This window comes from Pteropus alecto, unplaced genomic scaffold (genome assembly GCF_000325575.1).
Source record: "Pteropus alecto unplaced genomic scaffold, ASM32557v1 scaffold271, whole genome shotgun sequence".
In the NCBI taxonomy this organism is placed as follows: Eukaryota; Metazoa; Chordata; class Mammalia; order Chiroptera; family Pteropodidae; genus Pteropus; species Pteropus alecto.
Genome location: NW_006430730.1, coordinates 271888 through 281732, shown reverse-complemented (window position 1 = coordinate 281732; position 9845 = coordinate 271888). Strand labels below are relative to the sequence as shown.

General features: G+C 50.4%; 2 protein-coding genes across 3 annotated transcripts in view; both read left to right on the top strand.

Moving 5' to 3' along the window:
- The window catches only part of FBL (fibrillarin), a 9902-nt gene extending 941 nt beyond the window's left edge, over positions 1-8961 (top strand). The window contains exons 2-9 of the mRNA XM_006905401.3: positions 3893-4066; positions 4168-4269; positions 4350-4444; positions 5403-5573; positions 6519-6651; positions 7708-7820; positions 8583-8728; positions 8858-8961. Coding sequence (XP_006905463.1) covers positions 3893-4066; positions 4168-4269; positions 4350-4444; positions 5403-5573; positions 6519-6651; positions 7708-7820; positions 8583-8728; positions 8858-8882 — 959 coding nt within the window. The 3' untranslated portion in view covers positions 8883-8961. The remainder of the gene's footprint in view (positions 1-3892; positions 4067-4167; positions 4270-4349; positions 4445-5402; positions 5574-6518; positions 6652-7707; positions 7821-8582; positions 8729-8857) is intronic.
- A 136-nt stretch (positions 8962-9097) lies between these two features.
- DYRK1B (dual specificity tyrosine phosphorylation regulated kinase 1B) overlaps positions 9098-9845 on the top strand; it is an 8628-nt gene continuing 7880 nt past the window's right edge. For both annotated transcript variants that reach the window (XM_006905399.3, XM_015594777.2), the window contains exon 1: positions 9098-9402. The gene's annotated coding sequence lies outside the window, so the exon portion shown is untranslated. The remainder of the gene's footprint in view (positions 9403-9845) is intronic.

Genomic DNA, 9845 nt, shown 5'->3' with positions numbered 1-9845 from the left:
CAGAATGCTGAGAATCTGGCTTTGACAGCAGGAGGATCTCAGTTCAAAGTTTCCATCCTGGCTCTACTTAACTTACTCGGTGACCTTGGCCAAGTAGCTTTACCTCTCTGAGTCTCAGTTTTCTCATCAATATAATGGCGCCCAGTTACAATTTGATAAGATAATGTTAAAAAAATAACACTTGGTGGTAATCATTTTGCAACGTGTGTATCAAATCAACAGGTTGTACACCTTAAACTTACAGAACGTTGTATGTCAATTATATCTCAATAAAGCTGGAAAAAATAGTACAGTGCTTGACATATAATAGTATTGGCTCTAATTGTTATCTTCTCAAGGGGAACAAAATTAGGATCCTTCTTCCCAGTGTCTCAGCCCTTCCTAAACCAGGTGGGGCCCCTCTCCCCACCTTGCTCCCCTGGAATTGAGGAAGTCTCCCACTGTGACTGAAAGGGTCTGTTTTCTAGCACAGGTTTTCTTCTCCACCCCGCACCCACCCAGTTTAAGGTGTACAGTGTGCTGATTTGATATATGTGTATATTTTGAAATGATTATCTTAGTACATTTTTTCTAAGAGCCCCAGGACCAGCCTCAGTGTAGAGGGACAGGGGCTGGATTTGTGGACTCTGCATTCCCTTTCTCTTCAGTATTTGGAGATCTAATGATGAAGTGGGGTGGAAGGTGCTCGGCTGTGCTAGTCCAAGGAGACCCTGGCATGCCTGCAGGCATCCTGTGGTCTGATTCTCCCAGGAATGGAAGATAGCCCTTCCTCCCGACCCTTTCCCTATTGTGTTCAGATGTGAAGTCGAGGAAGTCTTCAGGAGTCAGTTCTTCAGTGGGGATTTTAGTCTGATATAGAGAGGAAGCCTTTGGGAGATTCTGAGCAGGGACATGATGTCAGTCAGACTTGATTGCCACTTTTAAAAGGATCCTCTTTGTATCAGAGACTTTAAGGGAGCAAGAGTGGAAGCAGGCACATCCGTAGGAAGTTCGTTGCTGTAATCTAGACGGTGTGGCTGGGACCAGGGTGGTAGCAGTAGACCTGGGTAACAAATGGTCATGATTTGGGAATAGGTTTTGAAGACAGAGCCAACCATTTGTATGTGGATGTGTGAGAGAGAAGAGCCAAGGATGACTGAGGGTTTCGGTGTGTGTGACTGACTAGAAGGATGGATTGAGTTGCCATTTTTGAGATGGGAAGGCTGGGAGGAGAGCAGTTTTAAACCAGGGGGTCTGTGGACCCCCTCCCAAAAAAAACTTCTAGAAGAAGAGTATGCAAACGTGTTTTTTTGAGGAGTGGGTATTTTTAGTGCATTTTTCTTTTTAAAATTATATACCTATGTTTTTCTGCTTTATTGAGATATAATTGGCATGCAAAGTGGTGTAAGTTTAAGGGGTACAGTGTGCTGATTTGATATATGTGTATATTTTGAAATGATTATCTTAGTACATTTTTTCTAAGAGCCCCAGGATCTGAAATGGATTAAGATGTGTTTTGAGCATCTGGGGCTGAAAATTTACAGTCGTGCCCACTGTACTCCGTGCCGTGCCCACACTTTCCAGACCTCTGTTCTGTCAGGCCTGGGCTGAGAGTCTCCTAGGCCTAGTGCTTTCTCTCCTAAGAAGGAGGGAGAACTCTTTGCCTTGAGTTTGAATAGTAATATTAAAACTGTGTGCCAGGCAGTGTATTAAGTGCTTTGTGTGTATTAAGTCTTTTAATCTTTTCAACTCCATGTGGTGTGCCCTGCGTTATCTCCAGACCTCCGCCTTACAGATGGAATTTCAGGACTCCCATGAACCTTCCCCGCTCTCTGGGGTTGCAAATGGTGTGGTGATTTCCCCTGCTTGAGGAGAGGGACCATGGCTCTGGCCACCATCTGGTCACCTGCTTCCCAGATGAACAAGTGGGCGCTTTCTCCATGAGGCAGAACCCAGAGGTTTAAGATACATCAGCAGACAGTGTATTTAATATTCCTCGAGCCCATACTTTGTGTTGGGCGTTGTGTTGGGGATGCAGCGGTAACCAAAACAATGAAACATCCCTGTCCATTTGGAGCTTGATTCTGATGGGGGAGGCAGGCAGTAATATTAAAAATGCCATGGGTGGAAATTGATACGAAGAAAAAGAAAGCAAGGTAAAGTCCGGGTAGCCAGAGAAGGTCCTTCTGAGGAAGAGACATTTGCTCAGAGACTTGAGTGCAGCAAAGGAGTGGGGAAGCCAAGCAGACGTCCATGGGAGCCAGGCAGTGGCAACAGCAGATGTTAAAGGTTGAGAGGCTAGAGAGCGAGTTTGGTCTTGGCGGGCGGGAGGGAGCCTGGGGCCCAGCATAGGTCAGAAAAGTCAGCAGATGCCAGAGCCCTCTGTTGGTGCGTCTCAATATGGGCTGCGCATTAGAATCACCTGGGAAACGTTAAAAAGGTGCTCAGGCCCAGGCCCCCACTCCGGACAATTAAATCAGAGTGGCTGGATTCCAGGAATTGGCCAGAAGTGAGACTCACTGCTTTAGGGCTTTGGAAGTCAGTGATTTCATTTTGAATGTGATAGAAAACTATTAAAGGGATTTGGGCAGAGAAATGATAAGATCCGATGTGCTGTTTTAAGAAGGGTGGTGCTAGCTGCCATGTGGACAGTAGACTGTAGAGGGAGTGCAAGACAAAGGTGAACAACTCATGGTTCTGAGTGGGAGCTTTGAAACTGTTAAAATCACATTGGGAATAGTTACAAAAAAGTTCTACATTTTCGTCTTTAATGCCATGAAGATGCATGAAGCTTTCATAGGGATGTAAATATAATATACGTTTATAAAACCTTTAGCAAGTTTGCTGTTGAATAGTTTACATCAAACCAGATCATTTTAAATCAGCACTCATCTCACAGTATTGTTTTAGAACTCATGTGATTTTTCTGACTATTACTGAAGAGCTTTTGAAACTGTCAAAAACCAGGTATTGAATCCATTAGCACCGGGAGAACTGTTCTGCCTCAAATGTTTTGTGCTCAGTGAAGAACATTTGCACTGTCCCGAAGTGATGTAAACAACAAAGTCTCTGAATCTCTTTTTTCCTTAAACTTTTAATCTCATCATGAGCCCTAAACTGTTTGTGAACCGTTCCTCATCCATAAAGGACAATTTGGTATTTTTCTTTTTTCTTCCCTTGAGCTGGCAGAGACTTTTGCAAACCTGGAAGCAGGGAGATCAGTCAGCAGGAGACATCACGCCCACCTCCCCTCCGTTTGGAGGTTGGCACTTTTGTCCCAGACACAAGGTCAGCCATGGGAGGGCAGGGCGATGCTTCCAGGCCCACCAGGCCCCGCCCTGTGCTGCACCCTCGCTCAGTGTTCGCTCTCCTGCAGACTGATTAGTCTTGAAAAATAGGACGAATTCTGTGAATCTGTCATCCAGACAAGAGCAGAATACGGACAGTAACCTACATCTGCCTGTGTACCCTCCCCTGCCCCAGCCCCGTCATTTCTCCCTCCCATTCCCCAGTACCATGAGTTTTGCATTGATCAGTCCCTTGCCTCTTTTGCGGGTGGGGCATGGGTCACCGCAGCATAGCATTGTGTAATTTCAGTTGTCGAACTTTCTAAACAGGATATCGTGTGCGATGTGATTTCCTTGGACTTGCTTTTTCACGTAACATTTTGATTCTAAGATTCATCAGTTGTGTAACCATAGGTCCTTCACGTTGCCGATTGTGAATATCCCCGTTTGATTCGTCCGGGCTGCCGGTGGATAGTCGAGTTAGTCCCGATCTGCTGCCACTGCGGGCGTTCGTGGACATGTTCCCGGCGCACATTTCTCCCGTTTCTCTCCTGAGGGGAGCTACGAGGTGCAGGAGTAACTCCTCAAGCTTCATTGCCTGATTCCTGTTTCTGTTTCCACCACAGGTTTCAGCCCCCGTGGGGGTGGCTTCGGTGGCCGAGGGGGCTTCGGTGACCGTGGTGGCCGAGGAGGAGGCCGAGGCGGCTTTGGCGGGGGCCGAGGCGGCTTTGGTGGGGGCCGAGGTCGTGGTGGAGGCTTCAGGGGCCGTGGAAGAGGAGGAGGAGGAGACAGAGGAAGAGGCGAGTGCAGGGGAGCTGTGATGGAGGAGGCTCTCCCTGGGCTTGGGGAGCGAGGAGGGAAGAGATGGGGGGTCTCCCTCTCACCGCGTCTCTCCCTGTAGGTGGCGGGTTCCAGTCTGGTGGCACCCGGGGTCGTGGTCGGGGAGGAAAAAGAGGAAACCAGTCAGGGAAGAATGTGATGGTGGAGCCTCACCGGCATGAGGGTGAGTGAGGAAGGCGGGGAGCCCGCGGGGGGCGGGGCGGGGCCCAGCGTCCTCACCCCTTCGCTGATCCCCTCACTCAGGTGTCTTCATCTGTCGAGGAAAGGAAGATGCACTAGTCACCAAGAATCTGGTCCCCGGAGAATCAGTTTATGGAGAGAAGAGAGTCTCGATTTCGGTGAGACGTAGGGTCTCCCTGCCTCCACCACGTGCCCTACATGCGACAGCCACTCCCATCCCCAAATGCCTTCCGTGACTCCCCATTGCCTTCAGGTTTAAGTCCCACATTCTCAGTGTGGCCCCGAAGGCCCTGTACATTCTGGCCTCACTTCCTCCCACTGTCCCTGTGACCAAGTGTCTTCAAGCCACACTGACCTCCTTGCTGTTCTCTCAGCTCTGCGTGGCTGGTTCCCTTTCATCAGCGTCTCTGGTCGGGTGTCAGCTCGTCTTTCTCATAAGGCCTCTTTGCACCACCCCGTCTGTCAAAAGCAGCCCTCACCGCCTATCCCCTGACCTATTATCCCATGTCGTCGTCTTTACGGCCACTCACACTCCTGCCTCCGGGCCATTCTGCCTTTCCTGCTGCCCGGAATGAGCTTCCCTCCAAATAACTCGACCGCCCCTTACGTCCTGCGGGTCTGCTTCACGTGTCTCCTGGCTCTTCTCTGGCCACCCTTCCTCATTTTCACCTGTCCCTCACCCTGCTCGCCATACCTTATATTTTGTTCCCCAGCTTGATCTTTTCTTCTTAGCACTTGTCACTGGCTACTGTGTCGTATATGCGAGTTTGTTCAGAGTATACTTACTCCTTGAGGGGAGGGGTCTCTGTCTCGTTCACCGTGTATCCGCATAGCATCTGCACACGGCATGCGCTGGCACCATCAATGTTTGTCGAATGAATGTGTGATCGTGTTTCTGTTTGTTATCTGTTAATCTGTCGCTGCCCCTTCTCCCTGGTCAGTAACATCCATGAGAGGGCAGGCGCTGCAGTCTGTCATGGTCACTGGGATGTACCCACATGTATTTCTTGTACAATGATCGGGCACCCAGTCCCTTTGAGGACCCTAGGGTTGAGGCCAGTGTGGTCTTACAGAAGAACCTGGCACTGACTTCTGTCCCCATCTCTCCTGGCCCAGGAGGGAGATGACAAAATCGAGTACCGTGCCTGGAACCCCTTTCGCTCCAAGCTGGCAGCGGCAATCCTGGGCGGCGTGGACCAGATCCACATCAAGCCAGGGGCCAAGGTGCTCTACCTCGGGGCTGCCTCGGGCACCACCGTCTCCCACGTGTCTGACATCGTAGGCCCAGTGAGTGGACGGATGGGCAAGGGGTGGGGGATGAGGAAGGGCTGGTGGTGAGGTGGGAAGGAGAAAACGGCTGCCTCCTCTGCCAACCCCGGAGTCAGAAGCCCTGGCTGCTCCCCTGTACTGCATGGCTTGGAGCTAGGCCCTTCCTGTCAGCGCCTGTTGAGTAAAAGTTGCAGCTTGAACCACCTGTTCTCCAAAGCCTCATCCAGCCTCATTCCTGAGTTCCCCCAGAGGGAAGAAGGGAAGGAGCGTGGCCATTGGGGAGACCAGTGTTAGAGGGGCCCAGAGCTGAGCGTATAGATACCAGACAATTGGATTTGGTTGCCCTTTACAAAGAAGTTATGCCCCCGAAGTCTGGTCTTCTGGTTTCTCTTGAAAGAAAGGAGATCTCAGTTTCTGGGCCTGCATTTCTGTGATGCTGTTTAGAGGATACCTGTGCATCCCACTTCATGGCCCCTAGCTCATCTGTGTAACTATGAGCTGTATAAGTGGTTAAAAACCCCAGGCTCTGGTGCAGGCATTAAACAGTGACATGGCTTTCAGCACGTTACTCAACCTCTTTGAGCCTCAATTTACCCCTCTGAAAAATAGAGTTGTTTTGAAGATAAATGAGTTAATTCCTGTAAAGTGCTTAGAGCAATGCCTGGCCCACTGCGGATATTCTCAGCTGTTATGACTTCATTTCTGTGCTCTAGCTTCCTGATTTTAGGACTGTATTGGAGGCCTGGGCTTTCAGATGAGTCAAAGCAGGACTGAATAACCCTGGGCCAGTGCCTGCCCAACTCTGCACCACAGTTTATTCATCTGTAAAATGAATGTGATAATAGTTGTTAAATGGTAGGTTTTTGATTTGGAGGTTTGAAGAGATGCTGCATGCAGTGTGCTCCATAGGAAGTGCTCCTCACACGAGAACTAGGATCATTGTTATTATTTGATTTATTTTAGGATGGTCTAGTCTATGCAGTTGAGTTCTCCCACCGCTCTGGCCGTGACCTCATTAACTTGGCTAAGAAGAGGACCAACATTATTCCTGTCATTGAAGATGCTCGGCACCCGCACAAATACCGCATGCTCATTGGTGAGAGGTCTCGGGGTTGGCCAGGTGGGGTTAGAACAGGCCACTCCAGGTTTCCTGGAAGAGGCTGCCAGAGCCCTGATTCGGATGGAATTGGAGTGGATGAGCAGGCCTCTTGAGTCTGCAGGAATGAAACAGGTTGCGAGGGAGCCAGGTGAGGTTGTGAAAGTGGCGGTCCTGCTTCCGGGTCTCAGATGTCTGGCACCCTCAGAGGGCCAGCCTCCTCCCCTCTGATCTGTTCCCCTCTCCCTAGGCCCCCCATACTTCCTACCTCCCTCTAAAACGTGGTACTTTTACACTGCCCCGGCTTATGTATAAAAGCCTCCTTCAGAGGTCCTTATCATCATCTGGTGAGATCATAACCCAGAAAGCACAAACCATGGGCTGGCCCAGGAGCGGCCCACTGTGAATATTAATGACTTAGTTTTGTTTTGTTTTTTAATTCAGAAGTATAATGTAAAGATAGAATGCTTTATTAATCACCCCTAGAAGTAACTTATATGAACAATTTGATGTCTGTTTTTCTCGATTTTAGTTTCATTACACCATCTTTTCAGTTTTTTTAAAGTCACACTGCCTTAAAAAATATTACTTTGTATTCTGCGTTCTGCTGGTTTTTCTGAGTTTTTTTCCATGCACTCATACCATACCCTTAGTCTTGCAACTTGTTTCATCTGACAATCCTTCAGACGCTCTTGCCTGTAAGTGCTCACCTTTACTTGCCTTTTTGATGACGTATCTGTCTCCCCCCCAGACCCGGGAGCGTCTCGAGGGCAGGGTCCGGGTCTGACTCATCTCTCTGTCCCCGACGCCCGGCCCAGGGCTGGCCACAGAGTAGGTGGCAACCATGGTTTACAAGAGGCATGAATGAATGGTGTGACTGGATTTTGGACCCATCTCGGGGAGCACCATGGAGGGAGGAGGATTAAGGGAGGGGGAAGTGAGACTGGAGGCAGGGAAGACTGCCAGGAACCTGCTGGTGATGGGGCATAGGCCCCTTGGGAAGAGCTGGGAAGATCCAGGGGACCAACTCTTTAACTTCCACATCTTTCTCCCTAGCAATGGTGGATGTGATATTTGCCGATGTGGCCCAGCCAGACCAGACCCGTATCGTAGCCCTGAATGCCCATACCTTCCTACGTAATGGAGGACACTTCATGATTTCCATTAAGGTGCGGGCTTCATATCTTCTGTCAGTAACTGCTGAGCAGCCAGTCGAAACAAGGGAGGCTCCATCCCTCCTAATGCAGTCTAATTCCAGCTCTGTCTCTACTCAACTCCCCTGCCCCTAGTCAAACATAACGGAAAATGTCTGCAAAACTAGCAGCTTTGGATTTAAAGAGGCAATAGAATGTTGTGGTCAAATGCATGATTACAAGTCTCACCATCTGAATCTGAATTCCAGCTTGCTATGTGACTTTGAGCAAGTTACTTAACCTGTGTGCCTGTTTCTTTACTTGTAAAATAGAAATATTAGTACTGTTTTTTAGTGTTGATGCAAGGAGTAAATTTATCAATCCATGTGAAGCGTCTAGAACAGAGCCAGGGGTAGAATAAACACTAGATAAACGCTAGGTGCATTTTAAAAAACGTTTTATTTTGAAATACAAATCCTGTGTGCCCTTCAATTAGATTCACCATTTTGTCAGCCTTTTACTACATTTGTTTTCTTATTCTCAGCTGCATTATTACTGTTAAGGAAGAGGAAGTAGGAGGAAAAAAAATCTAGACGGTAAAATTGAAACAGTGGCTTTTAGATAAATAGTACTCCGTCGAAAGCTTCCTGTTCCAAATCCAGAGCAAACTGAAAATTTCCAAAACCTGAGTCTCGCTGTTTCCAATAAAAAACAAATACTTCTGGTTTAAAGAGCACAAAATGAAGGGAAAGTAGTCGAAAGCCTTGCTGCAGACTTTAAATCCTCTCTCCTCTGCAGGCTAACTGCATTGACTCCACAGCCTCTGCAGAGGCGGTGTTTGCTTCTGAAGTGAAAAAGATGCAACAAGAGAACATGAAGCCCCAGGAGCAGCTGACCCTAGAGCCATACGAAAGAGACCACGCTGTGGTCGTGGGTGTGTACAGGTGAGTGTGGTGCCTAGTACTCCACCAGGGCAGGTATCTCTCCTCCCCTGCACCCAGAGGCATGCCGGACAGTACTTAGGAGTGCCCCCAAAGTGGTGACAAGCTCTGACGCCCCTCATCTTCTCACAGGCCGCCCCCCAAGGTGAAGAACTGAAGCCCAGTACCATCTGGATTGCGAGAGATTATGTTGCTACTGTTACACATGTGTTTTTCTATTAAAAGACTCATCAGTCGCTCCTGTCTGCTCAGCTGATTGCTTGGCGACCTCCATCGACAACAGGGCGCATGCTCGCTTGCTTGGACTTGGATCGTGGTGGGGGTGGGCATTCTCATCCGGTCACACAGCGCATGCTCTTTTCTTAGGTACCGCTTGCGCCGCCCTAACCCGGTTTCGGCGCTTGGGCGGGGTTGGTAGCCCACTGCGCATGTGTGCCGGTAAGCTCCGCTGAGAGCAGGCGCGGAGTGTTTTCTTGGGTCACGTGACGGGGAGCAGATGGGGCTGTGGGGCGGAGCCCGGGACGGGGGGGCCGGTTTGTTGTGGTCGCCATTTTGCTGGTTGCATTACTGGGTAATCAGGGCCCTGGCTCGCCGCGTCCGCCGAATACCTTCAGCCGGTGGGCAGGTCTGAGCTCGGGCTTCCCGAGCAGTTCGAGTCCCCTTGCCCGCGCTCTCAGGTAACGATGCGGCTACGGACCGGGAGGGGGGCATTACGGGACCCGCCCTGCCCGCGTCGCAGCGAGACTTAGAACGAGGCCGAGGGAGAAGAGAGGGGCGGCCGGCAGGTGCAGGCCGTGCCTGGCTATTCATAGTCGGATTCCTGGAAGGGGCCGAGCCCGAGGGAGCTGTCCTGGGAGGGGGTAGCAGGGCCCCGCTCCCGCCCTTTGTTTGGGCTCAGCTCTGCCGGCCGCATCGTCGTTGCCTAGCAACAGCTGCCCTGGACTGTGATTGGTTGAGCTCTTGGCAGCAGCGGCCAATGGCACGATTGTTGCCATGGCAGGTGTGGACTGCCAAGTTCAGGCCGACACCGCGGGCCCGGGCGGGCCTCTAGGGAGGGGGCGGGACGCCGGTGTCCCCCGGGGCGGGGGGCTGCGCGGGGCGGGGGAGGCGGGGGGGGGGA